Raw genomic sequence first — 23584 nt, 5'->3', positions numbered from 1 at the left:
GTTTTTTCTTTTCTTTTTTAATTATTCTACTTTCTTATTGGTCCACCACTAAAATCGACCCTGAAATGGACACCGAACGACACCCTACTTTAATCAATTTCAAGGTTCATTTTCGACACCGAAATGGACCTTGACAAAGAGACACGGACACCTCGTGCTCTAAGCCACACCCTGTAACTCAAAAAAAGGCGTGTGATCTTGCCGTGTCACCACTCGCGTTGTGGATTGGTGAACGTTACAAATGGTCCAAAGATGTACTTTATTATTCATACCACTGATGTACAAAAAATCGGATCCGGACCGGATTCGGATCTTCGAAAACTGGATCCAAAAAACCGGTTCTCGGGGTCGGTTTCTTTTCGATTTTTTCAGAATTAGTTTTTTCAGATCCGAGCCGTTTTTTGTCGAATTTTTACTGGTCTCGTATTATTAAGGGGTTTGTTTTTTTTTAACGTTTGAAATTTTAACAACAATAATATAAACATAACTTGTAATGCTTACAACTATAAATAATACGCCCTCCGTCCTTCGTAAATAAAAAATACAAAGTTTAATAAATCTCATCATTATAATGTATGTTTGCATTATTTTACAGTTTTACACCTTACTTTGTACCTTACTTTTTTCTTATTACGCAAATACGAAGGACATAATAAATCTCTAGCTCTTTGCTAGAAATTTTTATAATAAACATACATATAACATACTTTTTGGACAAACATTCATACAACATACTCCACGCTATAACCATGGACGACACTCGCATGAGACAAACAAGACTATTTTATACTCGCAATTCACCAAGCATAATTATTTCTTTACCATCATAACAAGTATATTAGCCAACGGGTAAGAAATTTTGCCCATGTCCATATCCCATGATTACTCACAACTCACGTGTAAACTGCGAATTTAAAAATAAATAAATGAACTAGTTCTTAACTATGAATGATGAATACCCACGATTTGAAAGTAAAACTATGAATAATGATGGATATTCCTTTTAAAATAAGAAAATAAAAGTATATTAAAGTGCATATAGAATGCAGGTTAACGGGTATATTCGCAAATAGTTCAATTAAGTATCACGAATTCACGGGTCGAATTTTACCCGTTACGGTTATGATATACCAGTGACCTGCTACTCACATATATAAAATTTTACCGGACCCGCAAATCAATTTTTTACATTTACCTCCTTAGGAACACGGCTATCTACATATTAAGTATTTTTAACAAGAATTTTTATACTTACATTTTTAGAATAGTAAATACATACACATTTTTTTCATGACGTGACTCGAATTTAAAACTTCGATGAGCTCACTTGGTACCGCTAGGCCATAAGCCATTAGTTTTTTACTTGCTTCTTGATTCCTATTTTACAATAAAAAAAAAAAAATATTAAGTTTTAATTTAAATTTAATTTAATCTAAGTTTAAATTAAAAAGTAAAATAAAATAAAATAAAAACAAGTCGTATCATGATTGGTAGATGTTAACACCAATTAAAACCCCTGGGAATATTATATACAGAGTACCACAGAGTCACAGTATACGTTACACACCACACTCAAAACCCCTGGACAAAGACCAACTTTAATTTTTCATCAAAAATTCAAATCATGGTCACCCCAAAAACCCCAATTTCCAAAATCAACAACACCTCAACAATGGCGGATGATGATAACAGTGAAATATTCACTGTAGGATCAAAAGTTGAAGTAAGCAGCAACGAACCCGGTTTTGAGGGTGCATGGTACGTCGCCACCTTACTAGATACAAACATACAAAACTCCAAAAACAAAAAAGGTTGTTTGGTTAAATGCGACAAATTGTGTGTTGATGATGACTTGAGTGTGAATTACACTGAGGTTGTTGACCCTAAGTTTATCCGACCATTACCACCGCCGGAGTACGGTGGCGACGGTGTGTTTCAGGTGGGTGACGTCATTGATGCTGATTCTAGAGATGGATGGTGGATCGGGGTTGTTGTTAAAAAGGTGATGAATGAAAATGATGACGATGATGATATTGAGAAATATGTTGTTCGTTTTGAAAATGATGACGAAGAATCTGAATTTAAAAAGGACCAGTTGAGGTTTCATGTTGATTGGGTTGACTCTACTTGGAAGGTTTAATTTTTTTTTTTTTTTTTTTTTTTTAATTTTTATGTGTATGTGTATGTTAAATGTTTATGTTTTTTTTGGTTGATTTTGAGGTAAATACTTGTTTTTCCTTGTGAGAAATTTGGATTTATTTTAGGGTTTGTGTTTGTTTATTATATGTTCATATTAAATGTTTATGTTTATTTTGGTTGATTTTGACATAAATGCTGGATTTATTTTAGGGTTTGTGTTTGCTTATTATATTTTTTATGTGTATGTGTATGTGTATGTTAAATGTTTATGTTTATTTTGGTTAATTTTGAGGTAAATGTATGTTTTATTGTGAGAAATTTGGATTTATTTTAGGGTTTGTGTTTGAATTCTTTTTCTTTTTGTGGATGAAATAAAGAACTGATCATGCTAGAATTTTGAATATTTCATACTAAAAGAAACAAATGCTAGCTGTTCAGCATTTTTCTTTGTTAAAAATGGAAATTATTTATGGGTACACTTTATATAATATACACTCATTGATGAAAGAACAGACTTGTGGTCTGTGGATGTTTGAATAGTAAATGGATTTATTTATGGTAATGGGATAATGGTTAGTTTGACTATAAAAGTCAATAGAATACTCTCGTTATATACTTTATAATAATAATGATAATATTTATGTTTATGTTAATGTTAATGTTAATGTTAATGTTAATGTTAATGTTAATGTTAATGTTTGTGTTTGCTTGTTGTGGTCTTGCAGAGACCAAAGAAGGCGAAAATGGCGGACACAATTGGTGCACAAGCATCAGAATCCAACAATGATGCTCAATCAGGCTTCATTACACCATCTAAAGGACATGGTAAATTAGACAACACAAGCAGCTATTCTACAACAAGGCGTACTCGTTCACAAACAAGACCTGTGAGTTCACTGTTCCTTATCAACACATTGTTTCTATTTTAGTTATTTTAGAGTTACAGATTATTAAATTATTATTCAATGTAAAATTAATGTCACTAAAATGTGCAGGAATGTAGTAATAGCAGGAACAGGAATGTGAATTCGAATTCACGTGGTCAAAGATCTCGTTTTTCAGCACGTGTAGCAAATTTAGGTTGCATTTTATTATTAATATACATGGAGATTGAGTGTATTATGTTAACAAAAAAAAAAGTTATTACTAATATATGTTGACCCGTTTGTCGCTTGGGTGATGTAAAGTGAACTGAATCAACCCCATTGTTCATAAATGGGTTATGGGTTGAATTGCAGGGTCTGGTGGGTTGCATCTAAATGTATGATTGCATCCCTTAAAATGAAATTGGGGTTGAACTAATTAAACTAACAGTAATTGTTTGTTTGAATTCTGATATTATGTGGATTATGTTTATAGGTAACAAGACAAGCAAAAAACTTACTCTACCTGTGATGGAAATGAGCGGGTCTCGTGCTGTTAATCAAGATTCGCCTCTTGCTGAACATGAAATGATCACCACAGTAAGAAATTTTGAATCATTAGTTTTGTCAAAATGTATTAGGCTAAACAATTAATTAAATTTGTAATAATGATAAGTAATGATAATTATAAATAGTAATGCCAAATGTTGTTATAAGAAAGCCAACTTTGATATTTAAAGGTTGATTTAGTTCCATGTTGAGTAGCTATGATATAGAATTACTTTGGGATGAAACAAAATATAAATACTTTTGACATATTTAGTTCAACATTTCATTTGATTGTTGTTCTAAAAAGGAAACTTCTGAGGAAGATGATAGAACCAGCCAGCAAAGTGCAAGACAACTCAAGTTATCGGTTAACAGGAATGAATCACAACAAGGTATGAAAATAATGAAACAAATTCTGCTTATCAAGTCAATGGGGATATTTTTATGGACAGAAGAAGAAGTAACATAAGTTATAAAAACATTGTTTAAACTTTTAATGCAATGTATGTAATTACGTATTATGTAATATTAGGCACTCAAAAAACAAGGAAAAGGTGTGCCTTAGATGATATGCCTACCGAGTCTGATGAACTACCTCTATCTGCTTGGTATCAAGGGATGCACTCTCACTCTGTTCTAAAGAATAAGTTATTTGTGTCATTTTTTTAAATTTATTTTTTTTTTTTTTTTATGGACAGAAAAAGGAACATAAGTTTTATAAGCATTGTTTAATTTCACTGTTTATTTATTGTACTTGTATTATATAATAAGGTAAGATCTGAAACTATATTTCTTTTTATATCTCATTTAATTTATATTCTGTTTGTCCTGCAGGAAGTTCGTGTAGTACTCCTGGTGTCCACCGTGAAGAATCAAGCGGTCAACTGAACCAAACAGGGGTGGTCAACAATGGTGTAACGACTACTGATAATTACCAACAAGAGTGGGCTTTTATCAAGCAGTCATCGTGGTGGGCCACCCTCGAGTCTCATGAATCATACCAAAACACACCTCAAAAGCCACACTTCACTCCATTAAAGGAACGTAAACAGTTTATTCGTGAAGGTTTAGCAATTGGTTTAATGGTGGCGTTTTCAGACATGGTTCACAGGGTTTCAAGCTTACAACTGATCGATCCCATCAACATGATTAAAGACTGTCTTGAAATTTTGGATGAGTTTGAGTCCCACGGATTTGATGTGGGCCCGGTTAGGGATTGTCTAAATACGTTACTGACGTGGAAAGTCAGAGTGGGCCAGCTTGAAGAGGAGTTGGAAAATGAGAAGAGTAAACAAGAGAAATTCAAACTTTGCAAGTCTGCAACTGAAGAGGATTCGCGACAAATTGAAGCAAAGATACGTGAATTGCAAGAAATACTGGTGCAGAATTTGAGAACGATAAGCGTACAGAACGAGAAAATTAACGAGTCGAAAGTTAGAGCAGACAGTGTTTGTAACCAGATGGTTGACTATAGGACTGCATTCGCAAAACTTGCTGCAACCCCTTTGTAAGTTTGGGTTATGTTTTTGTAAATGTTATGTACCCTGTGGTGCAAAGAAGTGCTAGAACATGTGCTACTATTCTCTCTGATGAGGAAAACTTTTATTTTATGATGGTTTGATTTCACCATTTCAGTTATTGTTGACTTGTTTGTTTTGGATGTGGATTAAATTATATTCTGCTTTTGTCTGAGTTTCCTAAAAACACAGAAAAAAAATTAGAATATTTTACATTCTTTGTCGGAAACATGAATTTGTGGTGAGGTGATTGTACATCTAAATCTCAACAACTAAAGAGGTTCATCATTTGTAGGAGTGTAAAAGGCTTTGAGCTAAGCTTGAGGTCAGGTCAGGTCTTCTGAGATACAGTAGTATACAATCTCAAACTCCACACAATCATAATTCTTATACTCCGTTGTATTTGTATAATTATGTGTAATTATTACTATGTAATTATTATAGTTTAAAATTGGGAGCTTGCATGCAACAACCTACACTTACCTTTTACTAAAGATGTACTTTAATATTATTGCTCTTATTACACTTGACATATAATATATAAAGAAATGATAAATTGTAAATCACAAGATTATGTGATGTGATGGTAGTTCTGATATGTTTGCAACATATTTTAGGTTCAAATCTTGACGTTACCTCCAATTTGAATTCTCAAATATCTTGTAATCATGTTAGCATTTTCTTAAAGTTAACATGAAAAGTGGAGATTCGAGGCAGAACCCAAAACGAATTGGACAATTTGATATCCCTTTTGTCTACTGTGCAGATCGACATCAACATGGATGATAAATGGAAGTGGTCCTTAGGAAGCGATGGAGTATTCAGAACTAAAACCTTGGCTTTGGCTATCGACAAGAAAAGACTAAGCAAATATATTTCAAATGCTACTATCCGGAACAAAGTCATCCCTCAAAAAGTGGGTATATTTTTTTTTTTTTTTTTTTTTTTTTTTTTTGAGAGCAAACCTGAAAAGATTACCCGTTCGTCATGAAGTAGATAAAAGAGGCAATGATTTAGAATCTACCATTTGCCCGATTTGCAAGAATGATATTGAACGGTGGAACAAAGTTTAACACAATGCAAGAATATTATCGAGGTGTGGAACCTATTTCTTAAGTGATGGAATCTCCCTAATATTACTTCATTGTCGTTAGAGCCTCTCTAGGTCCGGAAAAGGTATTTGGCAAAGTGCAAAATGGGTTTGTTGTTATCTCTTATGGAAGGCTCGAAATGAAGTTATCTTCAAGAATCATGTATGAAATGCGTCGGTTATCTTAACTAATATTCAAATCATAAGTTGTGGCTGGATATCTAAGCGGCTCAAAAGTACATCGTTCGAGTGGCACCAAAGGTTAATAAACCCGGGCGTCTATGTTTCTTTATTGTCTAACGGATCGGGGATCGCTTAATTTTATCGACATCGGTGCTATAATCCATGGATCGTTTTGGTTATCCAATTTTGTAGCAAAGTATCATTTATGTATATTCGGATTTTAGTTGATGTATAGGTCTCGCCGGATCTTCCCTTCGTTGTTCGTTGTAATGTTTTTGTGATTTTTAATAAAATGCTTGCTTTTCATAAAAAAAAAAAAAAAAAAAAAAAAAGACACACATGAAAAGTGGAGTATGAGCTATTCATAACGAAACTAAACGATCAAAAGCTAACTAAAACTTAATCTCGCCACAAACAAAGGAAATAACAAAAATACATACTAAGGACATGGGAAAAAGCTACAATAAACTACCATTATGTGTTGCTATTGAGTTATTCGTAAGGGAAATGATTCTCACACAACACTTTTTAATTAATGTACACTTTTGTCTAATAAAATTACAGTTATGCTCCTAGAGAGTTGAACTTATATTATTATTATTATAAATATAAAATAAATATAATTAAGGATAAAATAGGTAATTAGTTATATTATTATTATTATAAATATAAAATAAATATAATTAAGGGTAAAATAGGTAATTAGGTGTACGATGACTGACGATTACCTCCAGTGTTCCTAATGAGTTGTATTATTAATTTCATATTTTCCAAAATTGAATTACTTGCATTCCTTCTCCCCCAAAATTGAATTACTTGCTCATTGTCTTCAGAAATAACTTGCTTTAGCTTTCACAAAATCTCGGTTACTGTTTTGAATCCTCAATCAATCAATCAAGGTACTTTTTTGTTTCCCTAACTATATCGGATCCTGATACAGACATCACATGCCATACACGTGATCCAACTTAATTGACTACACGTGCCCTGCACGTGAGCTTCCAGCCTTCTTCCACAACTAGGTCAAATCGTTATTTCAGTTGCTATTTCAGTTTCTTGTGTCGGATTAGGAGATGTAGATATATAGTCGATTGTAACTGAATTGAGGCATTCTGTTGTAATTCATTCTATCTCTAACTGTAATTCCTTTCAATTGTGAATAATATCGATTATCTCCAGAGTATTTCTTATCTTTGTACTCTCCGGTTAATCGTATCAGATCCCTAATAATAATATACTTACTTTTTTCAAACTAAACCTGATTGTTTTAGGTAACATAATACAATACAATTTCTGATTATTCTTTATATGTGACAAAAATCCGAGACTACATTATGTAGCTAATTCAATATATACAAATCACAGGTAATAACAATTTCTTTCTCGTTAGATCATCTTTTTGATAGAAATTAAACATTCAGTGATGTCTAATGACATTCAGTATGTTAGTTTATGTTGGATGAATTGGATGAAAGGTGTTTGATGAAATGCCTAGGTGACTATTTTGAAACTTACAATGACAAGCATTCATTTTGAAAGTTGTTTTTAACATACTTCAGTGAGTAATGTTGTTTAATCTAATCAGTAATTCAAAATTTGACCTCTGTTGAATTTCAGTTACTTACAAATGTCCATTGCTTATACCTGGTTATTTTAATGCCATTTTTGTGGTAAATATCTGACTGATAACTGTTTATTAGTTCTAATTTTTATTAATTATTCACATTTAGGAGTTAGTAGATGGAGTGGTATCTTATATCTGTTTTAGTTGCTGTTGTATGGATTGCATCTCTTTGCAAATTTCTTCATGCAACGCTATATCCGTATCCATCACCGATCTTAAATATTGATGGTGAGTGATACAGTAGATTCTTGCTATACCATTTGAAATTTCATGTTCATCTTATTATGAGTATTTTGTGAATGTATCAGATGAATATTTGCCAAAGAGAAATGTATTACTGGTTATTGCTCATCCTGACGATGAATCAATGTATGTTCAAATTCCAAATCCTGATATTTTAATGTAGTATTATTACCCATTGTGTTACGTTAGTTATTGATTGTATTTATATTGAAATATACTGTTGGCAGGTTCTTTTCACCAACAATCAATCAGTTGACTTCTAGAGGGCATAACGTGCATATATTGTGCATGTCAACTGGTAATATTATGTAATAACTATGATATTTTATTTTTTTTTTTTTTTTTTTTTTTTGACATGGCATAAAGTGACCTTAAGTTGTATCTATGGTTATCTAATTTTACTGATAGGTTTTTAAATGGGTTTCATGATGTGCTATATATTTGACTTTGTATGTTGCGACATTGTTTGCAGGTAATGCAGATGGTATTGGAGATGTTAGGAAGAAAGAGCTTTATAGGGCGTCCGCAATCCTTAAGGTGATATAATTTTACGTCAAGATATTATTAATTGACGCTCGTTTATGTTGATAAACTCATCGTATCAGTTTATATCTAAGTATTATGCTCTCATTCGATGACTAACTATTCATTTACATTTGCTTTTAGGAACTTTGTAAGGGCTACGTATGAGTGCATTTATTTCCCTCTAATGATAATTACTCGACTATGCAGGTTCCTAACCTACAAGTTACAGTCTTGGATCATCCAGAGTTTCAGGTTGACTTATTTTGTCACCGAGATAAAATCCTAATGTGTTTCTTTATTAAATTTATTTCGACAATTGAACAGTTTTTTTTATGTTTATCAACAGGATGGTTTTGGGAAAGTATGGAGTAGTAGCATAATATCAAAGATTGTGGAAAAGAAAGTACTTGCTCATGCAATTGACACGGTAGGTGATCGCTTCACCAATTTTGCTTATTTATTCGTCATGCACAAATATAATCTAATACATATATATTTGCAATTACTTTCAAATCATAATATTGTTATTATTTATATACCTATTTAGAATTTGTTTTATTTTTATAGTTAAGTTTTTGATAAATTCAGTTTCTTTAAATTATTGCAGATCATAACATTCGATAGCTATGGTGTATCAGGTCACTGTAATCACCGTGACGTACATCATGGAGTGCAGTAAGTGCTTTTCTAGCAATATTAATATTAGTAATCTATATATTCCATTAATTATATGTCTAATATCTCGTGCATGACTAAACACAAGCCAAAAGTGGTACTAACTTTACTTATCATACTTAAAAAAAGAGGATCATATGTGATGCATGAATCATGATTATTACTCATGTTACAAGTAGTTATTCTTTTTATGTTTTCTTAGGAGGTACTTGCTTGATACTTCATCACGAGATATTGAAGCGTGGGAGTTGGTAAATATCTTTCCCATGTATTTTCCGAATTTTAATTTACAAATTTCATATTTGTTTGACTTTCAAATAGTCAAAGTGTTTTCTCACTTGCTTTCGCAGGTGAGTACTAACTTGATTCGCAAGTTTAGTGGGCCAATTGATATCTGGTTATCATTATGGAGTTCGGGCGAGAATACATTACCGGAGTCTAAGGAGTGCTTTCTAAACGATCATCCTCGTAGAAGCTATGCTGCAATGTCTGAGCACCGGAGCCAATGGGTTTGGTATGTTTGTGCTACTTTTTAAACCTACAAGTTTCTTGTATCAATTTTTTTTTTTTTTTTTTTTTTTTTTTTTTTTTTTGACCTCAGTTGGTTTATATGCATTTTTTAAAGAGTTTTTGACTTTCAATGTCGAATATATCTATATATCTAAAAGAAATTCTAAAGTAGATATTGATCATTGATCATATCAAATATCTAATGCAAATATTATTTAATGTTTTTGGTAGTTAAATGTAGTTATAAGTTATAGATATGTTTTTAATGGTGAACTGTGATAATTGGCATTAAAAAGGTGAAACTGTGATGAGGGTGCTATACCCGTCATGCTAAAATAATGATTTGGAAAATGATTATTCTTTAGTTGTTTTTTGTTTCGAGTTACACCATATAGTTTATTGTAGCATATATTAACTTTTAGTTCTTTTGTACTTTATGTGTCACAAAATAAATGCATAGATCATGTTAAAAACTTGACACAATCTTGATTTGCTGAGCAAATTACTGTATGCTTAACTGTAGGTTTAGTTCAAAAGTGTCGCTAGTATCTTGGTCCAGAATAGTAATAAACTAATACGCAGTAATAACTTTGTAAGTCCTTCAAATAGTAAAATTAACGAGATATTGTTATTTAGGAACTAGGAGTAAATTAAACGATTTGGGCTTATAAGGCTTTTGTAATTAATCAGCAACTTGTTCCAATTTTACTTATTGCACTTATAGTCATATTTAATGAATAACTATAGATGAAAAAGAACTTGTTGCATTGTCCTGTATCTTTCTTTTATGTTTCCGGTGTAAGACTACTCTCTTAATAATTTTAAACCTAACATTGATTTCTTCTATTTTTCAGGTTTCGGAAACTGTTTGTTATATTTTCTAGTTATACGTACGTGAACACTTTAAGGAAGTTCAACTGATAGGGAAGTGTTGGTTAGAGAGCTGCAGTGGTAAGAACCTCCTTGCAATCCTATGTGTAAAGGGGTGATGATCCGTACACAACCAATGTTTATTCATACACAACCAAATATGCTTTGAAGTGTTTTACTATACAACATTTTTTTATATCGAAAGGCAAGGCCCCAAGTGTAACTAGTGAGGATTGAACTCGTGTCTCCTTTGGATATTCACAAGTATCCAACCACTAGGTCATTTTTTTATCCACACGGTAAAGTATGTTTGGTGATGTATGGATAAGAAAGTAATTGTGTGCGAATGAGTTCCCAATCTGCAATTTGAAGCATGTCAAATTTAGAACTTGTTTGGCTGTACTATACCATCTGCAAATGGTTCTTACTAAATGAAGATCATTTAACCGTACAACAGAACCACCTTCATTTTGGACCTTCAATGTCGGTATATAGCAACCATTTCACCTATATTTATATCTAGCCCAAATTTGCCACTTGCTCCTTGGAAAAATAAGGTTACATGTTTACTTGGTGTAGCCGAGGGTTTGGCTTGTTTGCACAGGCGTATGGAAATTTAGGTATGGTTTTAGAGATCAAGTACTTAGTCATTCCACTGTAGAACTTTGCTGTTACATAGAAGTCAAGGCATGCACTGTGACCAGATTTAACATCTTCGTTAATGGACTTTGACGGGGTGTTAAATCCTGCTTCCAGATTTGTGAAGTAAACTTCCAGTCCATTGGGTTGAATAAGAGTCGGCCCAGCTCAGTCTTTGACATATATATATATATATATTTCAGTAGGCTTATAACTACCTTTAGTGGTCTAGTTTTTGACTGTAGACTACTAATAAGTATATAGAGAGAATATGAGAGAATATGAGAGAATATATTTAGTGTGTGTTTTATAAACTCATAACACACATATTTATACTCAAAAAATCTACTATACAATATCTATAATAATAATAAAATTAACATCCAATTTAACTTTTATAACACTCCCCCTTGGATGACAATTTTATTAGAGAATAACTAGTACTGCCTCGTTAAAAACCTTGCTAAAGAAAACCCATTGGGATAAAACTTTAGCTAAGGGAAAAAGAGTGCAGCATAGAGTTGACTCCCCCTCAAGTAGGCAACGCCTGAATTGTTACATCTTCTGAACATGCATCATGCCAATATTATGAATGTGTGTTCTGAAAATAGCAGTTGGAAGTGCTTTGGTGAAAAGGTCAGCAGAGTTTTTACTTGACTGAACATATCTCATTTCAATCTGGTTGTCCTTAATGAGATTTTGAGTGTATGAGAAGAATCTAGGAGGTATGTGTTTTGTTCGGTCACTTTTGATATACCCTTCTTTCATCTGTGTTATGCAAGCTACATTATCTTCATAGATAGTTGTTGGACTTTTATCGCGTTCTAGTCCACAAGAATCAGTAATGAGTTGTGTCATTGATCTCAACTAAAAACATTCCCGAGTAGCTTCATGTAATGCAATCACTTCGGCATGATTTGATGATGTTGCAACAAGTGTTTGTTTTTGAGAACGTCATGATATTGCGGTGCCTCCATTTAGGAATACATATCCAGTTTGAGATTTAGCTTTATGTAGATCAGATAAATAATCTGCAACTGTATAACCAAACAAATCTTGTTTCGAGTTGTTAGAATAAAATAATTATAAATCAGTAGTTCCCCGAAGGTATCAAACTATTTGTTTGATCCCATTCCAATGTCTTTTGGTAGGGGCTGAGCTGAACCTTGTTAACAAATTAACTGCAAAAGAAATGTCAGATCTTGTATAATTTGTAAGATACATAAGAGCCCTAATTGCACTAAAATATGGAACTTCTGAACCAAGAAGATCTTCATGATCTTCTAGAGGATGAAATGGATTAGTATCAATATTAAGATCTAACAACCATATGAGTACTTAATGGTTTTTGTCTTGTCCATATTAAAATATTTTAAAATATTTTCGGTATAAGTTGTTTGATGTATAAGTAAGTCATTAGTTATATGCTCAATATGTAAATCAACGTAATACTTGATTTTTTTTTATTTTAAAATCTTTCTTTAGAAGTTGAATGACTTCATAGATTTCTTTATTTAAGATAATTGATATAAACAGCTATGATCACATATCCGAACATTATTTTTATAAAACACACGTGCAAATAAGTTTATATGTATACCCTTTTCTTATCAAGTAGTAATTTAATCCGTTATACTATTGTATCAACCCATATAAAAATCTTTGTGATTCAATGGAATACATTTCTTTAGGTTTTGCGTTAGATGTTTCTGATACCTTAAACCCTTCAGGTATATTCATATATATCACTATCAAGTGATCCATATAGATAAGTAGTAACAACATCCATGAGATGCATTTAAGTAACTACCAGGTTGATTAAGTATCTAATAAGTAATTGTATCCATTACATAAGGATAAGTTTTCCTCATAATTCATTTCTGGTCTTTGTGGGAAACCTTGAGTTACAAGTCTAGTTTTGCCTTGTATCTTCATTTGCACATTTCTTTTTCGAATAAAAATTCATTTATATCCCATACGTTTCACATCTTTAAAAGTGATAACGATTGATCCGAAAACTTTTCTTTTATTGAGTGATTCTAATTCAGCTCGTATTGCTCCAGTCTGTTGAGCTCAATCATGTCTATTTTGATATTCAATGACAGATTTTGGTTCCAGATCATCATCTTTATTCATGATGTCATTGTAACATTATATGAAAATATCTCATCAAGATTTTTCATTTCATTTCAGTTTCATAATATTGCATAATTTATTGCAATTTATGTATTTACATTTATCAATATCCTCTGCAGAAGGAGTATTGATTTGTGGTTCTTGTTGAACACTTTCTTTTACCTCATTATCAGCTGATTTTCTTTTTCGAGGATTTTTATCTTTGGAACCAATTGGTCTCCCACGTTTCTGCCGTAGCAAAGACTCATGAGTGACATTATTGCCAGCTTTTGTAATTTCAATTCTAGCTGAAGCATTTACTGCTGGTATATATGATTTAGTCACTTATTTTTTGTATCTTTAAATGCATAAAGTAATTAATTTGCAAGTTCTTGCATATGCATTATATTTGAACTTTCTTTTCGCATTCTTTTGTGCGATGATTAATATTCCTTAATTGATGTTCACACCATGAAACATCATTTTATTTATATTTCATTTCTCCCCCTAATATAGGAAACAATGTTTCATTAAAGTGACAATTGACAAAACTTGCTGTAAAAACATCAACCATCATGGGTTCAATATATCTTATGATTGAAGATGTTTCATATCTAACATATATTTCAATCCTTTTTTGAGGAACCATTTGTTGTGGTTGTTCAATTAAAAATACACTGCACAACCAAATGTTCTAAGATGGAAAATATTTGGTCTCCACCAAAATTAAGTTGGTAATGGAGAATATTTATAACTTGCACTTGATTTAATGCGAATTAATGTCACATCATGTAAATTTACATGTCCCCATATAAATATTGAGAGTTTTGTACTCATTTCTAATTGTCTAGTTATTAGCTGTAAGCGTTTATCTATTGATTCAGCTAAACCAATTTTGTGTATGCACATGAGCAACTGGATGTTCAACAACAATCCTTGTAGACATATAATAATCATTAAAAGCTTGAGATGTTAACTCACCAGCATTATCAAGTCTCATCCTTTTAATGGTGTAATCAGAATAATGTGTTCTTAATTTAATAATTTGTGCAAGAAACTTTGCAAATGCCATATTATGGCTTGATAACACACAAACATGAGACCATGCGTTAGATGCGTCTATTAGAAAAATGGTCCACATGATGGATGAATTGGTCCATATATATACCCTTGAATTCTTTCAAGAAACATTGGTGATTATTTCTCAATGTGCTTTTCATTAATCGCCATATGTGATTTTCATTAATCACCATATGTGTTTTTCGTTAATCACTATACGTGCTTTTCATTAATCACTATATGTGCTTTTCATTAATCACCATATGTGATTTTCATTAATCACCATATGTGCTTTTCATCATATATCATTTTCACCATATGCGCTTTTAATCATATGTGCTGCGCTTTTCGTCATATGCACTTTTCATTATATGCGCTTTTAATTATATTTGATGCGCTTTTCATCATATGCGCTTTTTATCATATGCGCTTTTAATCATATGCGCTGCGCTTTTCATCATATGCGCTTTTTATCATATGCGCTTTTAATCCTATGCGCTTTTCGGTGCTACATAGATATTTCTCATTTTCGATTATCATTGACTGATAATCATATCCATTATGATATATATCAGAGAAACTTAACAAATTTCTCTTTGATTTGGGAGAAAACAAGACATTGTTTACCAAAAAATTCGTACCATTTGGTAATATGAAATTTTGCCTTTTTCGTTTCTTATATCAAGTTTGCAAGAGCTGATATAGTATTTATAATTCCTTCATTTGATTTAAATCAATGAAATATTTCTTAGATTTGATCATTTGATCATAGTGTGTATGTTACTACTATCTGCAATACATAGGTCTTTACCATTTAATTGATGTTGTATTTCTGCAGGATTCATACTAAAACTTCAAATAAGATAAGCAAATAATGAGTTATATTTCAGCAAGATAATCAAATTATATTACCTGAAAACAAGTTATAATCTGAAGTACATAAAAGATAGCACTTAATAAAACATATGCGTTATGGTCTAAAACCATTTATTTATGAGCGATACATAAAAAAACTAGGCATCTTAGAAAATTCAAACCATTCAAGTCTCAAGGTAGCTCAGGGTTAATTTAATCAAGATTTGTGAACAGATTCACTCTCGTTTTCTTTTCTTTTGGGACTTATTTGTAGAGCTAAACAAGATGTTCATGTATTCAAGAAATACTAGACTGATGATCCACGTTACCAGATCATTAATAAGAATCTCCGGAATTCTTATAAGAGCGTCTACTAATATCTTTAATTTTATTCTTTCATGGATCACCGTTATTATTATTATTATTTTTTTTTTTTTGATAATTAATATCGTATCTATCTTTGAGTATTTTCCATAATACACTTGGATTTTCGATCATATAATATGTAGATTCTAAGGACTCGTCAATATGTTTGCTAAGAAAAATACTTACTATTGCTTTCTCTTGTTCGGAATAATTGTTATTTTCATTCAGGGTTTCTAAAATACCGTTTGATTCGAGATGTTTTTCTACATTCATAACCCATGTTAAGTAGTTGTTCCCACTTATTCTAAATGATCAAATTTAAGCCTTTTCAAATTCGACATTTTCTATTATCAAAAAGATGAATAACATAAATCATAATCATAATCATAATCAACTTCTATTCATAGACAAATAATAAAATGAAATTAGAATCATTTTAAATTCATAAGTAGCAAACAACAGAATAATGGTATGATTACAAATAATAAAACCACAAGGGCAGGATAGAATATAGGTTCACCCGGTGGTATATTAGCAACAATGCTGATAGTTAATATGACTAATACAATAGGAAAAATCATCCTTGTGTGAATCATTTTTACAAAAACTTTTTGAGAGTAGTAATCTGAAAAATGAAGATTGATTTGTGAAAATGTGAAAACGGATATGTTTATTTTATATTTGAAAAATATAGTTGTTGTAACGTCGTCAGTTGACGTTAACAACCGTTATGTATATATGACCGTTGTAACGTCGTTAGTTGACGTTAACGAATAAAGTCACTATATCAAAACGCGTATGAGTAATATTAATGACAAGATTTTTTTTTTTTATTTTAACTTTTAAGATTTACTTTTAATAAAAATACAAACTACTTTTTCTTATTTTAACCTTTAAGATTTACTTTTAATAAAAATACAAACTACTTTTTCTTATTTTAACTTTTAAGATTTATTTTTAATAAAAATACAAACTACTTTTCTTATTTTAACTTTTAAGATTTACTTTTAATAAAAATACAAACTACTTTTCTTATTTTAACTTTTAAGATTTACTTTTAATAAAAATACAAACTACTTTTTCTTATTTTAACTTTTAAGATTTACTTTTAATAAAAATACAAACTATTTTTTCTTATTTTAACTTTTAAGATTTACTTTTAATAAAAATACAAACTATTTTTTCTTATTTTAACTTTTAAGATTTACTTTTAAGAATAAACATTAGTATGCATGAAATAAATAATGATTAATTGCATAAGTAATCATAAATGTTAGATAACGTATAAAGACCCCATCGTATTCGTATTGATCGTAATTAATATCGACCCATGGTACCGTGTTGTCAAATGACGTGTTGCGTACATAAAGTACCGTGTTGTCAAATGACGTGTTGCGTACAATCATGAGGTCTTATTAACATAAATATAAATGTTAGTGAAGTTAATAAGAGTTAGATTACAGAAAATATAATTCAGGCGGTATAACCGACCATATATAACTTAAATAACATAAATATAAATGTTAGTGAAGTTAATGAAAGTTAGATTACAGAAATATAATTCAGGCGGCATAACCGACCATATATAACTTAAATAACATAAATATAAATGTTAGTGAAGTTAATAAAAGTTAGATTACAGAAATATAATTCAGGCGGTATAACCGACCATATATAACTTAAATAACATAAATATAAATGTTAGTGAAGTTAATAAAAGTTAGATAATTTCTTACCTTGATTAGTGACGTGTGCTTGCTTAGATAAACCTTGATTATACGGAGCACTTCGTGCTGATAACGTGTTATATTTCAGTAGGCTTATAACTACCTTTAGTGGCCTAGTTCTTGACTGTAGACTACTAATAAGTATATAGAGAGAATATGAGAGAATATGAGAGAATATATTTAGTGTGTGTTTTATAAACTCATAACACACATATTTATACTCAAAAAATCTACTATACAATATCTATAATCTATAATAATAATAAAATTAACATCCAATTTAACTTTTATAACAATATATATATATATATATATATATATATATATATATATATATATATATATATATATATATATATATATATATATATATATATATGTATGTATATATGTATGTATATATGTATGGGGGAAGTAATTTTTTTCGTTTTTTCGAAAAAAAATTTTAAGGCATCAAGATAACATAAAAATATGAACATTTAAAAAAAAACACTTTGTGATGAATTTTATTATTTTGACGGTAAAACGCTCGAAGAAAAAAATGAAAACATTCAATACATTGAATGTTTTGATTCTGAGTTTTTTTTAGGGAAAATTATTTGAAAATACATTGAACTTTCATCAAATTCTTATTGTATGTATTCAACTTTTAGATCTCTTATTGTATGCATTCAACTTGTAAATCTGTCCTATTGTATGTAATTCATGACCCGCAACCTGTAAGCTGCTTATGTGTATCAGGTCATTTCCATTTTTTCTGCCATATCATCCTCCATGTAGGATACATATTCCACATATTAATATGTATATATTTTTATTAATTCTTCATCTTCCGTCCATCACTTTAACCCCTGAACCACTTCCATCACTTCAACCCCTGCTAATAAATATTCATCTTCACTCAACTTTAAAAGCAATTTTTGTTGTCTAATTTCATGAAACAAAACCCTAGAAAAAAAAAATTCAACCCCAAAACCGAGCCCTAAGTTCTGCAAATGCCAATATCAGGGCACAATAACATATACAAATTTCTTGTCTAATTTCACAGTTCCAAGCCTCCCAAACGCACAGATTACTTATAAAAATGTGCAAATTGATTATGAAAAATACATCGCATATACAAGATGTGAATTCTCAACAAAGTGATGAACTGCAGTAGTACCTCATCTGCCATGAATAGAATATCACATTTTTTAAGTGTGTAGATCTATACAAGAATTAATAAGACCACATATTAAAGAGAGAGAGAAAATAAAACATCCTATCAGATAAAAAATTTTATATAAAAGATGAAGCACAATTTTCTTATGATTAAAATAACCTTGTCAAAAGAACCTTCAAGTTGTGAAGATCAGATTTTCCAGATTCCGTTGGGTTTAATGGCGGTTCACGGCGGAAGAATGGCAGAAGTGGCTAAAAACACAAAATTAAAACATGAAACTACGCAAAAAGATGCGTTGGACCAAATCTAAAACATCCACGTTTTTAGTTTCTCAAATACACAAAGAAAAAGAATCGACCTAATAATTCGATTTTTGACAATAGTTTTCGAACTAAAAAAACTGATCGAACACCCATCGAATGATCTAATTAATTTCTGAAATTTTGAAGAAATTAACACTAGATGATTGTGAACGTTTCTACTTTTTCAGATTTCGATAAAACACTTCGGAATCAAAACCCACTAAAATCAATTTTCGAACAAAAAAGCTTAAAAACTCGAATTGTTGTTATTGACTCGATCTGAGTAGTGACGAAGGTTAGGTTTAGGTTCAGGAACGCGAATCCCTGCTCATATTGAAATTTAATCGACAAAATGAGAGATGCTTAATTTCGATGAAGAACACGAAGAACAAGGATGAATCTGATGATTTATATTGATGAAAACCTGATGTGATGATGGCAAAAATCAAAATGAAAAATGATATTACAATCTGGATTTGTTTGTGTTTATGAACATTATGGGTGTTTGAAGACCTTTGTGTTTATCAGTTTATGAAGAGCTGATGTGAAGATCTGATGTGATGATGACAAAAATGAAGAGGAAGATGATATTAGAAAATGGAAAATGTATCTTATGTGGAAATGCCATGTGAAAAATGTACCCTTATGTGGAGGATGATATGGCAATAAAAATAAAATGACCTGATACACATAAGCACCTTACAGGTTTCAGGTCATGGGTTACATACAATAGTACAGATTTTAAAGTACATATTTTAAAGTTGAATACATACAATAGAATATCTGAAAGTTGGATAAATACAATAGGAATTCAGTGAAAGTTCGATACATTTTAAAACAATATTCCCTTTTTTTAAGGGGTTAGAAATTAGGGTTTAGAAATTAGGGGGTTAAAAATTAGGGTTTAGCTATTAGGGTTTAGAAATTAGGGTTTAGATTGAATATTTTAACACGAACGGTTTAGATTTTAGGGTTTAGGGTTTAGAATTTTGGATTTAGGGACTAAACCCAAAACACTAAACTCTAAACCCTAAACTCTAAATCGGGCTAAATTTCGAGAAAAACACTTCACACAAGATGAAAACAAAACGATGCAAATAAACTCAGAATCAAAAATGTTTTCATTTTTTTCTTCGAGCGTTTTACCGCCAAAATAATAATATTCGTCACAAAGTATCTTTTTTAAATGTTCATTTTTTTACCTAAAAAATTCGAAAAAACCAAATTTAAAAAAAAAATTACTTTCCCCAAAAAAAATGCTTCCCTCTTGATTATGACCATATATATATATATATATATATATATATATATATATATATATATATATATATATATATATATATATATATATATATATATATATATATATATATATAGACTTAATAGCGTTTTCATGTAAATCTCGAACTTTCGCGATTGCGTTCAAACTGCAAGGGAGTATTTGATATATAGTTATATAGGTAGTTAGTCCAAGATCAATATCGAGTTTAGGCCCGTTAGTGTTTAATTATGTTTTAAGATTTCGTATGTAGTCTATAAATATCGTATCAATACTACAATAATCTTATAGGGTTCTAGGGATTGCACACCTGTCATGATTTTTCTTTACTCTTTGGGACCCGTCCAGCCATCAACATATAATTTTTTAGCCCGTACCTGTGACCGCAGATACCCTCCACCCGCGGGTTTAAAAAATCTCGCAAATACCCATGACCCGCGAACAACCCCGCGGGATTAGAATTTATATTAAATTTATGATAAATTAAATTTATGTGTATATTAATGTGTAATTAAATATATGTATGCGGGTTAACGAGTATACCTTCAGGTTTCTCTAATGGGTATCACGGGTTCACGGGTCGAATTTTACCCTCGACAAGTATATTATACCCGCGACTGGCCCGCGATCCGTTCACGGGTACAAAAGTTTAGCCGTCCAGTTCCTGTGAGTGAACTTTTTTGAATCTACCCGATTGTCATGGCATGTTACCTGAGAGTCATGGGTTTTTTCTGCTCATTGACATCTCTATAGGGTTCTGTTGTTTAATTAAGGCAAGCAATGAAGGGAAGAGTGGTGGAGGGTTGCTTAATGGAGAGGTTTGGCAGCTTCAGAAGGAGTTAAGGAAGCGACGAGTGGTGCGGATACGATGTTGAAGAAGCGGTGGAACAAATTTGAAGGATGGTGGTGAATAGAGGAATTGTGAAATGTTAGGGATTAACTTGGGTAGCCTCTAGACCTCTGGTCAGAAGCTGGTAGTCGGAGGTTGCAAACAAACTAAAGAAAGCCAAATAGATTAAAAATTGAAACGAAATAAAAATTTCCAGACCTCTATTGAGAAGCTGACATTCGGAGGTTGCAAACGAACTAAGGAAAGCCAAGTAGATTGAAAATTGGAATGAAGAAAAATATATTGATTGAGGAATACCAACGCATAATATAAAAAACAGATTTAGGATTCTCTTCAATATTTGACTAGAGAAATATTCATTTGAATCCTTAATGTTGTTTGAGATCGTACAATCACATGTGATTGGATCTACAATCACATGTGATTGTCATGTGATTTGTCATGACAATCATATGTGATTGTCCCGCATTTTTAATCTCGGCTATTGATTATATTGTCCAAGGGTTGAGATTTATTCCCCGGTTTTAAGAAAAATTAAGGATGCAAATGAATATTACTCTACTTGACTAATCAAGTTATTTTTTTAGATAGATAAAATAAATATACTCCGTAACATATAACAATAAAATAATAAGAAAATATAGCCTCTTATTTTACTCGGGTTGTGATATTTTCAAACTTATAAATGAATTTTCAGTCTAATATGATGTTTTTTTTTTCCAAAAATAACCTCAAATATCTATTCTATATTCTATACTATACATTAAAAGAAAAGAAAAATTGAGTTATACTTTTTTAGCATTATTGAACTTGGACCCTTAGATCAAAAAAAATGACCTCCATTGCCCTTACTTGATAACCAATGGATCAACCTATAACCTTATAATTAAATTCACTCACATCAAACTTCCCATCATACCCTTGATCCAAAAAAATTACGGAAGTAACTTTTAGGAATATGGGTCACGCCATTCATCCCATTAACGCACTACACCCCATTCTCAAAAACCCTAATTTACATTTTGAAACAACTTGAGTTCTCTCCTTTAGAACAATCAACCTCCGAACCCTAATCACAATGGTTTGATCTTTCGATTGTTATAGAACAAATTGTACGGATCTTCTGCAATTCGTTGAATTCCATTATATTGATAACTAAAAACAATTTTAGAAGACACACGAATAAAGGTAGCCTTCAATTTAATCCAAATAAAACCATATTCATATTCTGTAAGTTTCAAATTTATTTTCAAAAATCAGTTATTGTGTTATGGTTTCAAAGTGTACGGATCTTCTTCAATTCGTTTAAGTCCATTTTATTGATAACTGAATTTCTTCGTATGTATTCAGACATTGTGTGTGGGTTGAAGTTTTTCCGTCTGCAACTCCATTTTAGTTCATATTTCTATATTTGTTATTAGCATAAAATCGATTTAATTGTTAAAAATCTGCGTCTACAATTTTTAATTAAATTTAAAATATTCTCTGTCTATCGTAATTTCAGTTTGCTTTTAATTTTTTCGGTGCAGGTAAATTCTGTTCATTTGTTCCGCTGTGTTTAGACGATGACATGATCCTTCTACGCGTGTTCCATATCTGTATAGGTAACAACCATTTTAAACGTGATTTTAACAATCGAACATGTTGCAAAGAACATTTAAACAGAGTTATGTTACTTTTGTGTATTATGCAATCGTTGACTTCCAGCTAAACTCAAATATGGAAGTAAATTAATCACTAACATAAGCTGTTTCGATTAGGGCTCCAAATAAATGACTAACATCACCAATCAATCTCATTCTATTTTGTAACATACCGCGTTTTTCCGTTAAATTTATTTTTAACACTATTTTTTTTTTAATAATACCTTTCGTTATTTAAATTCGTAGTTTTCGTTGACCAACGTTCTTAATTTTCCCGTTATTTAATTATAACATCACTCGTTTACTCGAGCGTTTTTAAAATATTCGTTTGGTTAATTCCCGCACCCGCTTTGAAACTTGAGGGACCGAGGTTGCCAAGTGGGCAAACTAGTTGACTAGGTCAACTAGTCAACCCACCTTATCCATCCATCCATTTCACCTCCCACCTTCTTCCTCTTTTCTCTCTACTTCCCTTTCATGAACTCAAACACCCATCTTCATAAAATCATCATCTAAATCCGGATCGAGAAGCAAACTTCAAAACAAATTACATTTTCGTGATCCTCTCTTCATCCTCTACATTTTGGTACCAATTTCTTCACATTTGGGTAACATTTCTAAAACTCTAGATTTTCTCTAAATTCGTGTTTTTGACTTGAAATGGTGTTAATTAGTGTCTATGGCTCGTGTATAACATGAATATATGTTTTGTTTGCTCGATTCGTTGTTTTGAGTAACTAGTTTGAACATTTGAAATGGGTGTGCTTAATCTTTGATTTTGGATGAGTTAATGTTGTTA

General features: G+C 31.2%; 2 protein-coding genes across 3 annotated transcripts; both read left to right on the top strand.

Annotated features, from left to right (window-relative positions):
- The first annotated feature begins 1672 nt into the window (after positions 1 to 1672).
- Positions 1673 to 6141, top strand: LOC139901959 (DUF724 domain-containing protein 2-like). Its single transcript, XM_071884619.1, has 8 exons — positions 1673 to 2134; positions 2865 to 3026; positions 3135 to 3219; positions 3378 to 3383; positions 3499 to 3602; positions 3859 to 3943; positions 4386 to 5058; positions 6027 to 6141. Exons 1-8 carry the CDS (start codon positions 1673 to 1675, stop codon positions 6139 to 6141), a joined length of 1692 nt encoding a protein of 563 aa, XP_071740720.1.
- Positions 6142 to 7127: 986 nt separating this feature from the next.
- Positions 7128 to 11240, top strand: LOC139872076 (uncharacterized). 2 transcript variants are annotated; one of them, XM_071859883.1, is made up of 11 exons: positions 7128 to 7240; positions 8072 to 8193; positions 8274 to 8334; positions 8436 to 8506; positions 8681 to 8745; positions 8941 to 8985; positions 9080 to 9160; positions 9341 to 9408; positions 9611 to 9659; positions 9759 to 9922; positions 10773 to 11240. In XM_071859883.1, exons 2-11 carry the CDS (start codon positions 8082 to 8084, stop codon positions 10837 to 10839), a joined length of 783 nt encoding a protein of 260 aa, XP_071715984.1. In that variant the 5' UTR covers positions 7128 to 7240; positions 8072 to 8081; the 3' UTR covers positions 10840 to 11240. The 2 variants fall into 2 exon arrangements, with proteins under 2 accessions (XP_071715984.1, XP_071715992.1); XM_071859891.1 differs by having other exon boundaries at positions 7147 to 7240; positions 8075 to 8193.
- The last annotated feature ends 12344 nt before the right edge of the window (positions 11241 to 23584 follow it).

This window comes from Rutidosis leptorrhynchoides, chromosome 1, assembly GCF_046630445.1.
Source record: "Rutidosis leptorrhynchoides isolate AG116_Rl617_1_P2 chromosome 1, CSIRO_AGI_Rlap_v1, whole genome shotgun sequence".
Taxonomy (NCBI): domain Eukaryota; kingdom Viridiplantae; phylum Streptophyta; class Magnoliopsida; order Asterales; family Asteraceae; genus Rutidosis; species Rutidosis leptorrhynchoides.
The sequence above is the reverse complement of the archived record's forward strand: the minus strand, read 5'-3'. Positions and strand labels throughout refer to the sequence as shown.

Excerpts from the sequence above, each read along its gene's own strand:
- LOC139901959 (XM_071884619.1), top strand. The coding sequence starts at position 1,673 with ATGGCGGATGATGATAACAGTGAAATATTCACTGTAGGATCAAAAGTT. Across the intron at positions 2,135-2,864 it reads GGGTTGACTCTACTTGGAAG|AGACCAAAGAAGGCGAAAAT; the intron begins GTTTAATTTTTT and ends GTGGTCTTGCAG. Across the intron at positions 3,944-4,385 it reads CAGGAATGAATCACAACAAG|GAAGTTCGTGTAGTACTCCT; the intron begins GTATGAAAATAA and ends TTTGTCCTGCAG.
- LOC139872076 (XM_071859883.1), top strand. The coding sequence starts at position 8,082 with ATGGAGTGGTATCTTATATCTGTTTTAGTTGCTGTTGTATGGATTGCA. Across the intron at positions 8,986-9,079 it reads TGGATCATCCAGAGTTTCAG|GATGGTTTTGGGAAAGTATG; the intron begins GTTGACTTATTT and ends GTTTATCAACAG. Across the intron at positions 9,409-9,610 it reads GACGTACATCATGGAGTGCA|GAGGTACTTGCTTGATACTT; the intron begins GTAAGTGCTTTT and ends ATGTTTTCTTAG.